The sequence below is a fragment of the Oryctolagus cuniculus genome, chromosome 4, assembly GCF_964237555.1.
Source record: "Oryctolagus cuniculus chromosome 4, mOryCun1.1, whole genome shotgun sequence".
Taxonomy (NCBI): Eukaryota; Metazoa; Chordata; class Mammalia; order Lagomorpha; family Leporidae; genus Oryctolagus; species Oryctolagus cuniculus.
The window spans coordinates 164,836,580-164,857,369 of record NC_091435.1 but is presented as its reverse complement, the minus strand read 5'-3'; the positions used below and the strand labels follow the sequence as shown (position 1 = coordinate 164,857,369).

Genomic DNA, 20,790 nt, shown 5'->3' with positions numbered 1-20,790 from the left:
AAGAAAGGGAGGTGAAAGGACAATGAGAGTGTGGGTAAAAGGGAGGGTAGGATGAGAAGTTAGATGAGGGTAGGATGAGATGATTACTATGCTCCTAAATCTGTATATATGAGTTCATGAAATTTTTTCATCTTATATAAATAATAATAATAATAAAAAAGAATCAGGCTGATCTACACCAAACTTTGCATGTAGAAACCATAAGACTCTCAGTAAGAAAATGGGTACCTGCTGCAAAACCTATCAGAAATAACCTCTCTGCCAAGTCTCTGGACAGCAAGAATGCCAAAGGACCCAGAAACAAATCACCCTGGCCCACACAACGACAGCAAGACAGTTCCAAACTTACTGGTAGAGCAAGTCTGCTGCTAGTAGGAAATATATGCAACTTGACATTTTATATGACTATTATATAAAAACATATAGAAACATTAAAAACATATAAACATTAAAAACATTATTTTTTTAAAAAAGTTTCAAAGCTTATTGTCATAAAACAAGGAAACTATATGTAGTCTGTGCAAGGCATAAAATTGTATTTATAACAATAGAATGAGTTCAAACTTTATTGCTAATAAACAGAGACATTATATTTTCTTTTTTTTTTTTTTTTTTTTTTTTTTTCAACACAATAACACAGACATTTATTTATACAAGGATATTATTTGCAAAATTATTGCAGTGGTGAACATTTTAGACTCTAATAGCCACTAACAGGAAATAAACTACATAAAATATGATATATCCATGTAGTGGAATTCTCTGAAGCCTGTAAAAAGAATGAGGTACCACCACAACAATTCTAAAATAGAAGGATATTTAATAACATATAATTCAGCAAAAAGCAAGTTATAAGGTAGTATACATAGTAAGAATACATTTCTGGGGATAAATTAATTAAAAACTATATTGAGAAAAATTCAGAAAAGTGCACCACATTATTAACCGTGGCTATCTCAAGGGAAAAGATTATAGACAATTTTCATATTTCATGTTAAAAATTTCTTCATTGTTTGGAATCTTCACAATAAACATTTATTAGTTCTATGTTTAGAAAAAAATAAGTTCATCAGAGAATAGGTTTCATTATAGTCTTTAACAGTGCTATTTGCTATCAGGTTTTTTGCTTCCAGCATTTCCTAGCTTATTGAATTCTCTTTTATGTGTTTTGGGGATCAAAAATGGGCTAAATTCCCTTGGTGTCCTAACTTTTTGTCTTAGATTCACTTAATTTATTTATTTGAAAGGCAGGGAGAGAGAGACAGAGAGTTCCCATCATCTGTTTCATTCCCCAAATGTCTGCAATGACTGGCATTTGATGGGGATAGGAAACTTAATCCAGGTCTCCCAAAAGGGTGGCAGGGACCAACCTGAGTCATCAACACTGTCTTCCAGAGTCTTCATTAGCATAGAGATGGAATCAAGAACTAGATTTGGGAATTAAATTCCAGACACTTCAATGTGGGATTCAGGTATGCTAACTGGCATCTTAATCACTAGGCAAAACATCTGCCATTATCTTAGATTTTAAAGTCCTAGCTGTTAGAAGATGTTCAGAACACCATTCACAAACTCCATTCAAGTTACTCATGTACACTACCATTCCAACCTGGAGAGAAGACTGTAGTCAAATAGTAATCATTAATACTATTCATTGGTGTGTACTATAATTAAAAATGATTCATTTGGTGTTTATTATCTGACTATGGACATAATGGGTACTTGAAAAACATTTTTCTTTAACAGACCCTGAAAATGTATTAGGAACATAAAAGTAATAACCAAAAATATGTTTTTGTTCCACTTAGAAGTAATTAGGCAGTAAAGTTAGATTATATGCTTTGTTACAACATTGTGATGACAAGGCTCATTTCCACTGTCACCTCCTATACTGGGCTCCATAGGAGCCAGTATTGTGGCACAGAAGGTTAAGCTGTCACTTGCAACACCAGGTATTCCATATTGGAAAGCTATTTACACTCCCAGCTGCTCTGCTTCTACCAGATCCAACTCCCTGCTGATGTTCCTGGGAAGGCAGCAGAGGGTGACCCAAGGACTTGGCCCCTGCCACCCATGTGGGAGACCCAGGTGGAATTCCAGATTGCTGGCTTCAGCCTGGGCCAACACCAGCCTTTGCCATTGTTTGGGGAGTGAAACAGTGGATGGAAGATTTCTTTCTCTGTTACTCTGCCTGTTAAATAAATAAACAAATCTATCTTATAATATGCTTTATAGCAAAGAACTATAGAAATTACTTAACTAACATTTGGCACCAAAAAAATCACATCAAAAACTGTAATATAAACAGATAAGGTTGCCCACTTTGAAAATATGACAGGCTAAAAATCATAGAAATACCTCCAGAATAAAACATCTAGAAATGCTGGATAAAAATAAACTGACTTTTGTTTGTGTGTGTGTGTATTTTGCTGTTTTATGGGCAGTGAATTTCCAAGAAAGAAGAGAAATCCTTGAAGGCCAAAAATTAAGAGAACACAGGAAAGTACCATGGTTAGAAGCATTACTTATACAACTCCCTGAAGACAAAGGGAACAAAGGGAGTCAAAGGGAACACATAGACAAGTCTAGTACCTGCTAACGCTAACCGATGGAGTAAATAAAGGGGAGAGTGATCCAACATGGGAAGTGAGATACTCAGCAGACTCATAGAATGGCAGATATCCTAAATAGCACTCTGGCCTCAGAATCAGCCCTAAAGGCATTCGGAGCTGGCTGAAAAGCTCATGAGAGTATTTCAGGCATGGAAAGCCAAGACACTCTGGCAAAAGATCTCTGTGAGTGAGATCCCAGTGGAAAGAACAGGTCTTCAAAGAAGGAGGTACCTTTCTCTGAAGGGAGGAGAGAACCTCCACTTTGACTATGACCTTGTCTAAACAAGATAAGAGTCGGAGAACTCAGAGGGCTTCCATAGCCTTGGAAACTCATGACTGGAGCATAGGGAGATTACTGATGCCATAGACAGGAGTGTCAATTGGTAAAGTCAACAACAGGAGTCACTGTGCACTTACTCCTCATGTAGGATCTCTATCCTTAATGTGCTGTACATTGAGATTTAATGCTATAACGAATACTCAAACAATATATTTCACTTTGTGTTTCTATGGGGGTGCAAACTGTTGAAATCTTTACTTAATGCATACTAAACTGATCCTCTGTAAAAAAAAAAAAAAAAGAAAAAAAAAAAAGAAATTATCAATTCCCAACTTGACTCTCACTGGGATTAAACATGACAATAGGTCTGCTCTGATTTCATCATCATTTAAAAAAATCATCTATTATTTTTCACTTTATGTTTCTGTGTGGGAGCAAACTGTTGAAATCCATACTTAATGTATACTAAGCTGATCTTCTGTATATTAAGATAATCGAAAATGAATCATGATGTGAATGGAAGGGGAGAGGGAGTGGGAAAGGGGAGGGTTGTGGGTGGGAGGGACGGTATGGGGGGGAAGCCATTGTAATCCATAAGTCGTACTTTGGAAAATTATATGCATTAAATAAAAGTTAAAAAAAAAAAAAAAAAAAAAAAAAAAAAAAGAAAAGGACTTATCCCCACTCACAGCCAAGGCTGAAAGCTAATAATATAATGTGCAGTGTTTATTTTCTTGGGGTTATTTTCTAAATTAACCACTTAGTGAAAATAGAAGCTTTGAGAGTATCAAATTTAAGTAGACGTTTATATTCATTTTTAGATTCTGTAAGCTAGTGGTCTAATAACCTGTTCAGTTGCCTGTTAATAATTCTAGACTACAGAAATTTGAGACATTATATTTTCAACACAAAGAATAAAATTGCATTTGTGGTAATAAGTGTCCCTTCTCCTGGTCTCTGAGTAAACCAGAGCTGTGTACTTCTCTTTCTTTTTCCCTCTTTTCAAACCTACTTTACTTGAATTATAATCTAATCTTAGATGGATGAATTAATATTTAAACCTTTTTTCAAATAAACTGTTTTCACATGTAATTTTGTTAAAAATATGCATTAAACTTCTCCAAAGTGGGAAAAAAAATCAGTTACTTCATAACTCAAACAGCACCAGAGGCTAAATACTTCCATGGAGTAATTTGTTGTAGAGCTTAAGGGAAGACAGAAGGGACTTTGTAAGGTATAAAATTATTATGATCACTAAGCAGAAAAAATTTAAACATTTTAGATTGTTGAATATTATTATGTTTATGTGACAATCATATTATTTTTCAAGCTGAAAGTGTGTCATACCTACAATAATCTTTAAGATTAATTAATTTTAAAAACTATCCATAACATAATATTTATGATTCAAGAGTACTTTCTCTGGAAATGACCTGAAATATTATAACCTTATCTTCTATTCCTGCCTTAAATTTATTTAAAAAGCAAACACTTTAAAGATACTTTGTTCTGAAATAATACAGCAAATTCAAGTAAAAGTATCAGGTTAGAAATGTATTTTAAAGCTGTGGTTTCTAATTTTGAAATACATATATGCTTTTGAAATATACAATAATTAGGTAGTCTAAGAGGAAAGAAGATAATAGAAACACTAATTACAATCTTTGTATTTAACCAGAATGTATGTTAGTCATTGAAAAGAGTTTCCAAGGGTAAAAGGCATACTATTAATTAATGCAAAAATGACTTTACAATGGATAAGAATATACTATTTCCCTATTAAGAGAAAAAATATTTTAAATGTGTAAACAAATTTCAGAAAATATACTTATGAATCATCTTTAGTTTTGGGTGGTAAAGAAAAAAAATCATATACCCTGTTTTGATAGGTAGCACATTTCCAGTCTTTGCTCATGAGATAATCCATAGAGTAGGTATGCTTCTTGTAGTGCACTGTTATACCACTTCTTTTTATTCATACAGTTTCCTGGCTATGTACAGAAAAAAGAACATTCATTTTAAAATATATAATTTTGTTTTAAAATTCACATTAAAGTATTAATCTAGAAGTAAATCTAATTTGGAACAATGTAAAATACATTACTTAAATTTTGGTCCTGATTCTGATTATTTTAGAAGTTAAGAAAATTGTGGGAGTTTTGCAAATTTAAAGGGTCAGATGCTTGTTCACTAAGATGGTATTACAATATGACTCATCTCATACTTTAAAGGTTACAGAAATCTAAAGGACCTAATGTACCCAAACAGTCAATATTAATGCATTTTGTTAGTATAATATTGATTCCTTTTTAAGTGACATAACGATGATTCTAAAGTAGGAGAAACTGAAAATTTTCTTATTATATAAAAACTAAGTGCATTTGCATCTAATTTTGGGGTTACCACAGATATTAACACACTGAGACAGTTTCTTAAGCTTTCTGCACTCCAGTTTCCCACCTCTAAAATGTGAATAATGACCACATCATAAGTTTCCATAAGTATTAAATTATATAATAGATGATAGCTTTCTGGAATTGTAAGAACTTATAAGTCATTCTACTCAGATACAGCATATGCTTAAAACATCTAGTTTTTTTTTTTTTTTTAAAAGAGGAAAATAGAATCAAAGCAACTCTGGATTAAAAATGACTATAAGGCTGGCACCGTGTCGTAAGCAGGTAAAGCCACTGCTTGCAGTGCTGGCATCCCATATGGGCGCCGGTTCAAATCTGGCTGCTCCACTTCTGATCCAGCTGTCTGCTATGGGCTGGGAAAGCAGTGGAAATGGCCCAAGACTTGGGCCCCAACACGCGCATAGGAGACCTGGAAGAAGCTCCTGGCACCTGGCTTCGGATCGGCACAATTCTGGCCATTGTGGCCAACTGGGGAGTGAACAAGTGCATGGAAGACCTCTCTCTCTCCTTGCCTCTCCTTCTCTCTGTGTAGCTGTGACTCTCAAATAAATAAATAAATCTTTTTAAAAATATGACTATAAAAGTTCCACTCCAGGGGCTGATGCTGTGGTCCACTTGGTTAATCCTCCGCCTGCAATACCAGCATCCCATATGGGTGCCAGGTTCTAGTCCCGGTTGCTCCTCTTCCAGGCCAGCTCTCTGCTGTGGCCCGGGAGTGCAGTGGAGGATGGCCCAAGTGCTTGGGCCCTGCACCCACATGGGAGACCAGGAGGAAGCACCTGGCTCCTGGCTTCGGATTGGCACAGCTGCGACCGCAGCGGCCATCTGGGGAGTGACCCAATGGAAGGAAGACCTTTCTCTCTGTCTCTCTCTCACTAAGTCTCTCTCACTTTACCTGACCAAAAAAAAAAAAAAAAAAAAAAAAGTTTCACTCCAATAACTTTATCATTATTATTTAAAAACTTGCCAAAAAGGTTGATATAATGTTTTTAGGTATCATAATTTATAAAACGTGTCACCATTTCTTTCTTGAAATTTTTACCTTAACATCAAAAAGAATATGAATACTTATTCTATGAGTCCATATTTGCCAACTGTATATAGATATAAATTCTTTATCTCAGGTGATCCTTGGAGTCGTTGTATTCTTGGGGTCCCAAAGTTAATATCAACTATATGTTCCCACTGAACTTAATATTTTCCCTTCTAAATGACTTACTACATTCTGACTTCTTTGTGTTCATGATTGTCACAACTCAATAACACAAAAGATCCATGAAGACAGAGGAAATAAATAATATTTCATCTTTATATCTTCCACAGTATTCATTTAACATTTCATTGTGTGTTATGCTTGCATAAGCATTCAGAAAGTATTTATTAAATTGCATTTGTTACTGGACACTGACTAATTTGATATAGAAGTGAAATAATCAAACAAAAATACACTTTTGTATATGGAATCTATAAATCTCATTCATTAAGTTACTTCATAGGAAAAAGTTGAAAAGATAAATAGATTCAATAAACACTGGGAACATTAAATTGTTTTAGGACTATTCCACCTAGATTTTGAATAGTTATTACATTTCTGTGACTCAAATGTTATCAGGATGTTAAGTATGAAATTACAGTGAAAAATCCTAAGGCTTACAAAACAGTTGCTATAACATTCCTTATAAAAATATTATACGAAAATAGTTAAGAAAATTTCTTGAGGAAAAACCAATGTGATACAGGTAAAATAAACTTTGGTGAGATATCGAAACTAAAAAGTTGCTTTAAACCTGTGTCTGCGAATCTTTAAAAGTTATTAGTAGATATATGCCACCTAGTGGTAATACAAATTAATATTTTCTGAAGAATTCAAAAAGCTAAGGCTTTATCTAATAAAAGAATTTTGAATTCCAGACTTATGCTCAACTGTGCATTGCATTTTAAAATTATTTTTTATTAAAGAAATGATGGGGGAGGTGCAGCATTGTGGCACAGTGGGTTAAGCTGCCACCTGCGACTCCAGCACGCTATATCAATATGAGCACCAGTTGCTCTGCTTCTCCTCCAGCACTTCGCTAATGTGCCTGGGAAAACAGCAGAAGATGGTCCAAGTCCTCAGGGCCCTGCCACCCATGTGTGAGACTGGATGGAGTTCCAGGTTCTGGCTTGGGCCTGGAGCCATTAAGGGAGTGAATCAGAAAATGGAAGATCTTGTTCTCTGTCTCTCTGTCTAGCAAATAAATAAAAAATATTTTCTTATATATAAAAGAAGTGATAAGTGCAAATTCCAACAGTATGGTATTCCAATAAATACTTCCTTCTCAGCCTAGCCACTATGTTCCCAAATGTGATAATTATTACATTTATTTTACGTCCTCCAGAAATATTGCAGCATTTATGAGAATTTATATAATTTACATAAATGATATATTTTTACAACTTTACTAATACTTAATACATTTTTTAAATTTTCTTATAGATTGCTTATTTTTGTTAGATTTAACATTTTCTAGCCCCTCAGAATCTTCTGGTAAAGAAAAATGACAAAACTACTTTGAATCTCTAAGAACACTGTATAAGCATAATACATAATACATAACAAGTAAAGGCTATAGTAAATTATAAAAGGTTATAAGTACCACATAATAAAGGAAAAGTAAGAATGATCAATCACAAGTGTTGAGAAGTGAGCAACAGAGTGATCTGGGTATCTTTTTAATGTTCTATCTTTTGCTGAGACATGCAGGGAAGTTTTATTTATTACAGATGTTAATACTTATGTTTACTTGAGAACAGAGTTTCAGAGGGCCATGCAGGCAGCCTATTAGTAGGCTTGGAGATAAGCATATCTAATACACAGTAGTTGCTCAAGAAGGACTTATCATATTTCTCAAACACTAACTTTTGGTACAATAGATTGTCAGCCACTTTTTTACACTTTTTTGGTACACTACATTTTTGCCATTCATGAATTAAAGCGAAGACCTGAAAGCAGTTGGAGAGTTAACCATTAGCTTGAAGGTAGAATATAGGCATATTCAAGAATCAGCAAAGAAGCCTGGGTGGCTGAGTCTAAATGATGATGAGGGAGATTAATAGGGAATGACATCAGGAAATTAACAAGGCACTGATCATGGAGGTCCTTGCAGCCCACTGAAGGGTCTTTGGCTATCAACTGAGTGAAATGGAAGCCACAGAAGAGCTGTTGGAATAAAACTTGATTTGGTTTAATGTTTTAAAACAATCATTTTTATAAGATTTAATTGACAGAGTTATACAGTTGAGGGAGAGAGAGAGAGGGACAGATCTTCCATCTGCTGGTTCACTCCCAAGATGGTAGCAACGGCCAGGGCTGGGCTAGGCAGATGCCACGAGCCAGGAGCTTCTTCCAGGTCTCCCACATGAGTGACAGGGGCCCAAGTACTTGGACCATATTCCACTGCTTTTCCAGGCCATTAGCAGTGAGCGGAATCAGAAGTGGAACAGCTGGGACTTGAACTGGCACCCACATGGAATGCTAGGTCTCAGGTGGCAGCTTTACCTGCTACGCCACAGTGGCAGCTCCAAAACAATCGTTCTTGTTGTTTTGATGATACACTGCACAGACACAAATGCTGATGCAGGATGACTGGCTGAGAGGCTATAGCAATAATCCAGGTGAAAATGATGATGGTATGGAGCAGGATAGTAGCAGCCACTGTAGTGAAGTGTTAGGATTCTGGAGATAATTTGATGTTAGAGCACAAAGAATTTCCTGATCAACTGAAAACTGGTAGTGAGAGAAAGAGAGGAAGACTCTAGGGCTTTTGGATTCAAAAAAGTGGAGTAGAATTTTCCATCTACAGAGATGGGGCAGCACGTCAAGAAAGTGATATTTGGGGGATGATCAAGAGTTCAGACATAGTGAGTTATCGCAACACCAAAAGGAGGACAATTCTGACATCCAAGTGGAGGTATGGTACAGTACTTGGATAAGGAAATTCAGGAGAGAGAACTTAACTTCAGATTAAATTTAGGAATATCTCACACACACACAATTTAAAGTTAAGAAATTAGAGGAGACACACAAAGGAATGAGGAACTTGATGGTTGTATGCTCATATGTGTGGTAGGTATGTCTGATTATTTATTTGACAAATGCCTTAATGATGGACATTTAAGTTCTTTCTAATATTATGAAACTTGAGACAAAGCTGCAGTAAGAAAATTTTGTTCCACATACCATTTTTGTCATGAAAGAGTATACCAAAGGATGAACTCTGAGATATCAAATTACCAGGTTTAATTTATATACATTTTGGGGCTGGCCTTGTGGCTTATCCAGTTAAACTGCCACCTGCAATGCCAACATTTCATATGGGTGACAGTTCAGGTCCTGGCTAATCCATTTCCAATCCAGCTCCCTGCTAATGTGCCTGGGAAAGCAGCTAACGATTGACCAACTCCTTGGGCACTGTACCGACATGGGAGACTCAGAAGAAGCTCCTGGCTCTTGGCTCCTGGCTTCTGGCTTCTGCTTGGCCCAGCTCCAGCTGTTGCAGCCACTTAGAGAGTAAACCAGCAGATGGAAGACCTCTGTTTCTCTACCTTTCTCTCTGTAACTCTTTCAAATAAATAAAATAAATATTTTAAAAAAATTTATGTAGATTTTAAATTCTTTAAGCTACTCTGAAATCACCCTTTAATAAGGAGGTTACAGTTCATGTTGCTACATACTATATTTCCCTACATTCAGAGAATATTATGTTCCAAGCTTTCAGATCTATGTCAATTTTTTCAAGGAAAAATTTTTTAATCATTTTAACTTACTAAATGAGTGATTATGATCAATTTTTCATATTTTAAAAAACCATTAATATTGTATTTTCAGTAGAATGAGTGTTCAAGTCCTGTGTTATGTACAGGCCCTTTTTATTGATTTGTAAATATTTTTATTTATTAAAGGAGTTAGACCTTGCTATATGTGTGGCAAATATTTTCCTCTGTTTATAGTTTATCTTTCAGTTCTTCGAATTTTTGTTTTTGTTCATTTAAGCCTTTTTTACATAACTAATTTATATGTATGAAGTATAGTTCCAACTTTGTGTTTTTACCAAGTAGCTAATCATTTATAATCATACCAGTTACTATACAATGTTTCTTTATTCTAATACAACCTTATTATTAACCAGTTATTAATCATTAATATTTCTAAGTACTTTTGAGTTTATTTTGGGCTCTCTATATTGTTCTATCAATCTATCAAAATCTGCTTTCACTGTTGGAGCTTTAATATATTTCTTTGTTTATAGATTTATTTACTTATTTGAAAGGCAGAGTTACAGAGAAGCAGAGGCAGAGAGAGGGAGAGAGAGGTCTTCCATCTGCTGGTTCATTCCTCAAATGGCTGTAACAGCTGGAGCTGCACCAATCCGAAGCCAGGAGTCAGGATCTCCTTCCAGGGATACCATGTGCGTACAGGGGCCCAGGAATTTAAGTCATCTTCTACTTTTTCCCAGGCCACAGCAGAGGGCTGTATAGGAAGTAGAGCAGCCAGGACTCGAACTGGTGTCAATATGGGACGCTGGCACTGTAGCACTGTAGCCAATGGCCTTACCTGCTAAGTCACAGTGCCGTCCCTCTTTAACTTTTTTTTTTTTTTTTTTTGACAGGTAGAGTTAGACAGTGAGAGAGGCAGAGAGAAAAGTCTTCCTTCCGTTGGTTCACCCCCCCAAACAGCCGCTATGGCTGGCGTGCTGCGCTGATCCGAAACCAGGAGCCAGGTGCTTCCTCCTGGTCTCCCATGTGGGTGCAGGGGCCCAAGCACTTGGGCCATCCTCCACCGCTTTCCCGGGCCACAGCAGAGAGCTGGCCTGGAAGAGGAGCAACTGGGACTAGAACCCGGCACCCATATGGGATGCTGGCGCCGCAGGCAGAGGATTAACCAAGTGAGCCACGGCACCAACCCCATCTTTAACTTCTTTAACAACATATTCAGTAAAATGAGTTCATATGATTTTCCAAGACACATTGAAGTGATTCACATTTATTTAATTTTAATATTCTGCTGAAGCTACAAAAAGTATTTGTAATCATCTTCACAATTAAGTTCTTTGAGACATTGTCACAATCTTTCCATTGGAACCTGCTAAGAAAAGTCCTGTAGTTTGAGAAGAAAGAAGCAAGACTCAGCATCTCACTAAACAGTAACGTCATTCCATGCACTAATTACAAGGATAAAGTTTGTGCAGGATGAATGAACAGCATGCTTGAATGAATTAGTAATAACATTGTGATTAAGTTCAATTTTAAAATAAGATGATACTGAATGAAATACTGGGAATGTTAAACGTGAAAGTTTACATTTTAGAAACAAAGTTAAACCAAGGAAATAATGTTGTTTTATAAATAACCCCACAGGAGGCAAAAACTACCTTGTTTAAAAAAAGAAATACGTCTTTTGAGAACATGAAAACTTTTCATTTACCTCTCTAGCCAGAAGTTAAATAGATAATTGACTTCAGATTTAACAAAAGATTATTCAAAGTCAAGTATCTTTAAAAATATGACTTGATGTTAAACATAAAGTAACTGCCATTCAAGCTCTCTTTCAACTGGAACCTAGATGTTTCCCAACCCTTGGTTAAAATCTACAACAAGGCCTGTGACTTCTCGGGTAATTCAAATAATAAAATGCCCTCTGATTACTTTTAATTCCCCAAAAGTCAAACACTAAATTGTCAGTTCACATGTAAGGACAAAACTGGAAACTTCATGTGAGTGAAGCAGATGGGCTCAAGTAGGAGGGGGCACGCACTGCAGGCTGCCAGGGGCTCTCCTGGTCCTTGCCCTGCTTCTCCTCTCTCCCCATCTGCTGGGTCCTCGGGGTTAGAGTGAGAAGGAACAAAAGAGAAACTGCAGAAAAATGTTTTTTTTTTTTTTTTACTATTGTGGCAATCTTGGGATAGTGCTTTCTGAACTTGAAGTATTTACTATTACTATTATTATTATTATTATTATCATTATTATTATTATAGAGTGCTTGGTGGATATTTAAGAAAATCTTGCTTCCTATTTGGGAACATCTGACTCAAACTCTCTTTACAGAAGCAATGGTTTTCTTTTAGCTGATTGCTTTCAACACACATATGATGCATTTTTCTGCATCTTTCTCCCACGGTTGCATGAGAGCCAGAAAGCCTTCCTGAGGGGAATCTCTTTTAAAGCAACCCCTGACTCTTTCCCCACATTGTGTGCCCTGATGTCCCCAAAAACTATGGGAAGGTTGGCCACAAATCTCTTCAGTTGTGATAACCAGAAACTGTCTCAAAGGAAAGCTGAACACCAGTAGGCCAAATTACTCCAAATCCAAGAACCCATGCATCGGGTATTCAGAAAACCTCTGTATTAAACATGAGGCAAAGTAAAACGACCCTCTTTCCTTTGCTCAAGATGGGGAGGAGAAGCATAGAGACAAAACCTCAGTACACCGTCCTTTGCTCCCAAGAAATTTCTGTATGTTCAACATCCAACCTTTTATGTCCTTACATAAATTGGGCTACGGAGTGCCAGGTCACTTTTGGCACCTCCTTTTTAAGTCCTGCATAAATACTCTTGTGCCTCACTTTATGATGTGAAAATAAGTATTTCTGTCTTGAGCTTGGAGTCCTAAAGATAATGTCTTCATCAAAACCTTGGTATACCTAATAATCTTAGAACTTTCAAATTAGCTAATCTTTCATACCCAAACAAAACACAGACAAGTTTTAAAACATGCTTGTTTTTAAAAGGATAGTTTTAAGGCAACTCTTTTGTAAGCTTTCAGAGACTAAAACTTATAAGGTCAAGGTTTAAGAATAGCGCCTTCAATGAGACTATAGAAAGAGGTACATACCCTGATCTTCAAATTCTAGTAAATTCTATGATCCTGAGAAAGGATATCATGCCCATCATTTTGTCTATGTTCCTCTGCAAACTGGAATTTTCTTAATCAGTTTTACTAAAGTTTAGGGTAGAGAGGGAAAAAGCAATCAGAAAGAGAAGGCAGACATTTAGTCTAAACTTCTCTAAATTTATGAGCATAAATTAGATGATTCTTGATAGATGAATAAACATGGAAATGTTTGGAGTAAGGATGAGACTTGAGACTAAACAGATGGCTAGACAGTGGAAGATAATGTTCTATGTGTGAGAAAATTCCTAGCTATACTTAAAATTGAAAAGTTTGTATACAAATGTCCTATGTGATCTTGTTTCAATCAGGTATTATTGGCCAACTGAAAGCCTTAATATCATTTTTCCATTTCCCAGGGTTTGATAGGAAATATGTTTGTTCTCGGTAACTCCTGACTCACTGACTGAGGTCTACCCTGCATACTAATATTGAGTAGTAAATTCAAAGAACAGAATATGCATGTATTTGTCCACTTAGTAATATCAGTGGGGAAAAATCTGCAATCTGGCAGAAAGCATGTTTTCAGTTATCTTGTATTATAAGATACTTTTCCTCCCTCTCATAATTAATCAACAGATACAGCTTCAAATGGTAGCAGAATAAGTCCTACTCCTCAAACTTGAATGTAGAAGCAATGTCACAGTACCTTATGCTTACCTTTTGCTAAGTTAAATTGAATGCATGCTAGGTCTCATCCAAGCAGGATAAGAAATTTGATTTCAGCCATTGTGGGGTTACCCTAGGCTTGCTTATATAAATTGAAAAGGCACATATGGTACTTGAAGACTGAGGGTAGATCCTTACTCATAAGCCCATCGTGGTTATATGAATAATATCTTTGTTTAGGTCCCTTGAAATCAGGAAGCCCAACAACAACTTTGCCACACGTGGACAGAAGAGCCCTTTCAGAGACCCAGAGCCTTTATGGCTTGGGTTCCAGCTCTCTGGATGCACCACAGTGCTACTCTTGTCTGAGGCCCTGCCACTTGTCACAGCACTGACAGAACAAATTCAGTCCTCTTCCAAATCTGAGAGACTATCTGCTCTGCCTTGCCACTCCTGCGTCTCCTTCTTGGATCAGGAAAACAGGCAAGCCCTGCCTTTGACTCCATAGTAGGAAATTCTGCTCGAGACATGGGAATATAAGAGGTCTGACTGCTTTTAGAATAAAAGAGAGGGCAAATGCAAATAAAACAAAAATTATTCACTGTCAACTATTAATATTTGGTTAGCTATAGAGGGGAAAAGCCCTAACTATGAATATTAATGTGGATAGGGCAGTGGTAGTCTTTCCGCCCCATGGTTCCTCACACCTGCATTCTGTCTATGGTTCTTCCTTATTTTTTCTCCAAAGCACTTACATACAACTGAGACATTATATCTTTTTATTTAGTTGTTTACTATATGCCTTATTCCACTAATTTAAGTCTAATAAGGTTAAGTATTTTTGTTCATTACTGAAGCCTAGAAGAGTCTCAAATAATAGGAGCTCAGTAAATATTTATTGAGTACTATAAATAGACAAACTTTGTTTAAGGTGGGATGGGTAAAGGAAACTGGAAAGGAAAATGGAAGACTGATAATTTTTAATCCTGAATTGTGTGATTACCACTTACAAAGGAAAAATTAATAGAAACATTATGACTATCTAGTGACATTAATTCTTAAAGATTTATTTATTAGAAAGGCAGAGCAAACAGAAAGAGGGGAAGAAAAAGAAAGAGATGTAGAGAGATAGAGACTTCAAGTATTGATCATTATTATAAATTATTTTTATATAACATGTCTTTAGAAACATATGGATATGTCATACATGTCAAAAATCTAAAGAAATACAAAGTGATTAATCTTTGGAATGCATCTCCATTAAATGTTTGAGGACCAATACTACTAGCCACTATAAAGTGTCCTGAACGGAGATTTATGTCAATTGCTAGCATTCATATATTCAAAGTTGCAGTGTAGTTCACAGATTCTATGTATTGTACTGATGCATTGTTCTATTTACTATCATGCCAAACCCATTGCTCTTTTCCTCTGTTGGGACAGTCGTTTTCACTTAAAGCAATTCAGTAGAAAGTTAATCACAAGGCTATCTTGTCTTCCTTAAATTGGATTTCTGCAACAGCAACCAGTAATCTAGACAATAAGAACAACCCTGTTCCTTTGATGCAAACTAGTAGATAGTCACTTCACACCCTTGTGCATCATTGAAGCTAGAGCTATAGTCTCCTCGGCATCCTATTAATACTTGCCTTCCTTTCTGACTGTCATATTTAATATAGGCTCACATAATCACCTCTGGATTACTTAGACATCTTATTCAAATTATTAAATAGTTGAAGCAAATATAGGTTTTAAAATCTAATTAACTCATTGCTTACTCTGCTTAAGTTTCATATAATCCAAATAGGAATTTGGCTTGCTATAACTCAGCAGGACTTCAAGATCAAAACAAACCTATGCTTGTCAATATCCATGCCACTGGAAAGTGTGAACCACTAAAAGATTTCTCTCTCTCTCTCTCTCTCTCTCTCTGTAACACACACACACACACACGGTCTAGCTCTGTTTGATGTGATGCTTTATATTAGACTAAGATATAATATCAAAAATGTAATAACACTAGAAATTAGGTAAAAATGAAAAAATAAGAAAATTTGGGAGTCAAATATTTACAGTGTAATTTCACTTCTTAGCTAAAAATATTCAAGTTACTTAAACAGGGGCCAAATTCCAGAGTGGGTACTTCCTGCAACATTAGGGGTAGTTGGTTGAGAAGGACAATAAGCAGTTTAAGGGGGCTGGCGCCGTGGCTCACTAGGCTAATCCTCCACCTGTGGCACAGGCACACCTGGTTCTAGTTCTGGTTGGGGCACTGGATTCTGTCCCGGTTGCTCCTCCTCCAGTCCAACTCTCTGCTGTGGCCCAGGAGGGCAGCGGAGGATGGCCCAAGTGCTTGGGTCCCTGCACCCACATGGGAAACCGGGAGGAAGTACCCAGCTCCTGGCTTCAGATCAGTGCAGCGCCAGCCATAGCGGCCATTAGGGGAGTGAGCCAATGGAAGGAAGACCTTTCTCTCTGTCTCTCTCTCACTGTCTATAACTCTCTGTCTAACTCTGCCTGGCAAAAAAAAAAAAAAAAAAAAAAAAAAAAAAAAGCAGTTTAAGACAAAATGACTCTCATAGACAAATCATAAAAATCATCAGGTACTGTATAAGCTTTTTATTAATTTAGACTGTAACATACACTTATGACATATTTGGAATACTAAGCTCTTTTCCTATCAAGATGGAACAGGGAACTGCTACATGCTGTGACTTTTTAAAAATAAGTCTTATTTTGACATTTTAGGTCGGTCCATTATCTGGAATGATATCCTCTATAAAACAATTTCTATATCATCAATACAAAGGTCATTTAGCATGATGAACCTAAAAGCAGATTTTAATAAGAAAAAGAGAGAGAAGTGGCAGTGTTGTGTCATTTCTCATATTAATGCCAGTTTGAATCTTAGCTGCTCTACTTCTTATCCAGCTCTCTGCTAGTGCACCTAGGAAAGCAGCAGCAGATGGCTCAGGTGGTTGGGCCACTGCCACCCATGTTGAAGACCAGCATGGAGATCCATGCTCCTGGCTTCGGGCTGGTCCAGCCCCAGCCATTGCCACCATTTGGGGAGTGAATCAGCAGATAGCAGTTTTTCTATCTCTGCCTTTCAAATGAATGAATGAATGAATGAATGAATAAATAAATAGATTTTAAGAGAGGATTTCAGCTTGAGGCACCACTGAAAGAAGAAACGTGATTTTCCTGGCTTAAAGACCACCAACTGAAATACATACATATATTTGTATTTCACAAAATAAGTTCAATAAACATAATACACAGTTACAGAAATATTTTCTTTATCTAATTCCAATAAACACCAATATAGGTATTGATGGAGAGACCATCTGCTATATAATAGTTCTTGAGATTCATCAAGGAGGCCATAAGCAACCTGATTAAAAACCTAGATTCTCAGAATTCTCCCTAGTAAATAAACTTAGGAATATATAGTTTTAAGGGGCTTTAGAGCAAAATAGCAAGATTTGCAATCAATAGTAGAGTCAAACCAAAAACTAACTCCCCCCCACAAAAAAACCCCACCCTGAAACATGAGGATAACCAACATTTGTATCAATAATAACTGCTTACTGCTAATGTTATAAAGGAATGAAAAATCCTAGCTTTTAATTCTAGCATGAAGAGACCCCAATCCGTGGCAAGGAATCAATGCACTAAATTGTATAAGAGGCCTTTCACATCTTTGTTCAACTTTGAAAAACCCCAACTAACGTTTAAGTTAATTAATCAAGATGACTCAATTAGTAACAGGAGATCAATAAGAAGGTCTTTGTGGTTTTCCAGTTTGTAGATAACTTATCATGAATTTAGTATGCTTATGATGATAAGAAGCAGACAGCCCAATGTAAATTTCAAGCAGGCTGACATATAAAAAACTGGAGCTTGTAATCACAAAACTTGGGCTTGAGTCTCAGTTCTGCTCTATGATCTCAGGCGAGTCTCAACTCCCTTAACAGATTATCATTTGGTCTCAGTGGTCTGAGGAAATGAGATAGGAGCTCTATTCACAATGAGGGGAGCAGACTGAGTATATATTTTATTTCCATATGAATTTATTATTTAAAGAGCCTATTATTATTTTTCTAATCTACTAATTTATCCTACACCTAAGTAACACTTCTATGCATCAGTCTAAATACTTTCAAATAACACATTTTAGCTTCCTAACAAATGTATGAGGGAGGAACTATTTTACAAGTGAGGAAGCTGGGGTACAGAGTTTAGAACTTGCCCATGTTTACATAGCTGGTAAGACAGAGCTGGAATTTAGACACAAGTAAACTAGCTTCAGAATTTATGTTAAAGCACTACATAATGGTATCATTTTACTACAAGGCAATCCTCTTTCACAAATCTCAAAGGTGGTGGTATAAAGAACTCTTAGCTTATGACATAAAAAATGATACTAAAAATGATAGGAAACTGTCATATGCCATTCTATGTTAGGTCACTTTTATATTGCCTAGGAAATTTTTTCTAGGATTATTAATCAGTAGTTTAAAATTTAAATCACTGCAGAACTATATATTTTAAAATGATTAATATGACAAAATACATTTTAAAATAAAAAAACTTATTTGTGTTTATTTTATATTTTCTGATATGCTGTATAATTATATTTTGCAAAATTAAATATACCATTAGGTCTCTAAACACCGATAGGTAAAATGACAGTGAAGCATTTGTAATATATTGATGAATAAAATATAGGAAGCAAGTGAGCATTGAGTCAAAACAAATCTTTAAGGCCAGTGCTTATCCAAAGATAGTGCTGCTATCTACCACGCACACTGCTCTAACCAGGAAGACTAGTTGAACCATGGATGCTAAATAGAACTGGGAGAAAAGTTCAGGTTTAAATTAGTCATGAAAATAAGCATGTACTCATTTCCCCTAAGTCTTAAATAGGTCAAGATTGGCTAAAGTATTTTAAGCAACAGTATTATTTGGATATCCAGTTTTGAATCTAAAAGAAAGCTAAGGGGCCAGCACTGTGGTGTAGTGGGTTAAGCTACCGCCTGAGCCTGAGACACCAACATCCAATATAGGTACCATTTCGAATCCTGGCTGCTCTACTTCCAATCTCGCTCCCTGCTAATGTGCCTCAGAAAGCAGTGGAAGATGGCCCAAGGCCTTATATCCCTGTCACCCACGTGGGAAATCCGGAAGAAGCTCCTGGTTTCTGTCTTCTGCCTGGCCCAGCCCTGGCTTTTGCAGCCATTTGGGGAGTGAACTATTTCCTTTCTCTCCCTCTGTAACTCTGCCTTTCAAACAAATAAATAAGTCTTTAAAAAAGATAAAAGGAAGTTAACATACTTCACTGCTATTTTCTATTCCATATTTGCATGTTTTGTATGGAATATGTGTTTATGCAAAAATACTGGTTGCATTCACTGTAGACAGGTGTTCTGATTCTATGTTTAATGATAGAATCATAACAGCAGGTGGGAAACCTAGGTGAAGAAGATGGTTAAATATGTTATGCAGAATGAGTGCATACTCTATGAGCTAAACAGAATGAGAAGAAATTGGTGATTCTGAAATATACTTTCAAAAGTAGTTTAATCAGCATTGTTTCGGAATAATAGGTTTTGCCTCACTTATGGACTAGTCCTGACCATTCCCTAGAAGGTAATTTTTTAAAGTGAGTGTAGGGGGCAAGAATTAAATACAATAAAATGAAAAAGAATTTTATATATGCAACTGTAGACTTTTACTCATATGATTTTGAGTTTTGGACTGCACCTTCCCTGAGGAATACCTTATCTGAGTAAGGGTGGATTATAAGTAGTCTTATGTTAGGGTTCTTAAATGAGTAAATTATTGTAATCCCTTTTTGGTTCTCACATAAGGTAGGACTCTGAGGCAAATTAAGTGAACCTTGTATATTGGCTTAAAGACATTGATCTTATTCATGGTTTCTTGAACAGAAAATAAGCACTTCTAGAAAATTAAGAAGTCCATATAGTAGAATTTCTTAGAGAAGAATATTACCATTCCAGTGAAGAGTCAATGTGAGAAACCTAGTTTATACTTAATATATTTTTCATGATGGGAAAGGTAGCCACCTGTTTCATCTTTTAAAAACTGAGTGAAGTTGGTCATATTATTTGGTTTTGGACTTTTAATGTCTGCACAAGTTCACAGCTACCTAAATTTAAAGGAGATGATGTGAGAGATGACAGAGGTGAATCCAAGAATATATTTGGAAAAGCAAAGTCAGCATATATAAAGGTGAGTGAATCAGAAAAGCAGAATAAAGATAGGGAAAGAAACTAGTTTCATTGAGCTGCAAAGAACATGGAAGACAGTATTTCCTAGTCTCCTTCCAAATTCCATCAAACAAATCTAAAGATTCTTGAGGCACTGCTGATATTGGGGCCTATTCATTCCCAAGGAGTCAGATTAAGAAGGCTCTAACTTATCTCTTGCTTTTAATAGTTCTTAGCACTTCTGTTTACACTAAATTAGAAAAGCTAAGATATGCAATACTGCCTCATTTCAGTAATATATCAAAGAATTAATCAATAAGATGATCAACTAGTGCTAGTTCTCTTAATTTCTAATAAAAGACATTCTCCACCTCATTGTGTTACTATCATTTTTGGTACTTCTTAAAGATATAGGATTCAAGTGAAAAAAATAAATAATTTATCTGTATATTTACCCTGTTACTTCAATAATAAGTAATATTGACTGATTATATACTATACGATAAGCATTGTGTTAAATGCTTTCCATGTATTATTTCAACCCTCACAACAACTTCAAAGCAGATATTACTATATCCTCTATTTTAAAATAGAATTGGAATTTGCAAAGATACAATGATTTGTCTAAAGTCAAGTGCTAGTAAGTAGCAGAGCCAATCTCACATCCAAAAAGTCTGATGCTAGAGGCTGCTTATTTAGCCATATGTTAACA

At 36.0% G+C, this 20,790-nt stretch overlaps 1 protein-coding gene across 2 annotated transcripts in view; it reads right to left on the bottom strand.

Annotated features, from left to right (window-relative positions):
• Positions 1-20,790, bottom strand: part of ZCWPW2 (zinc finger CW-type and PWWP domain containing 2) — a 208,037-nt gene that overhangs the window by 76,786 nt on the left and 110,461 nt on the right. For both annotated transcript variants that reach the window (XM_051858906.2, XM_051858902.2), the window contains one exon: positions 4,769-4,883. In XM_051858906.2, the coding sequence (XP_051714866.1) occupies positions 4,769-4,883 (115 nt within the window). The remainder of the gene's footprint in view (positions 1-4,768; positions 4,884-20,790) is intronic.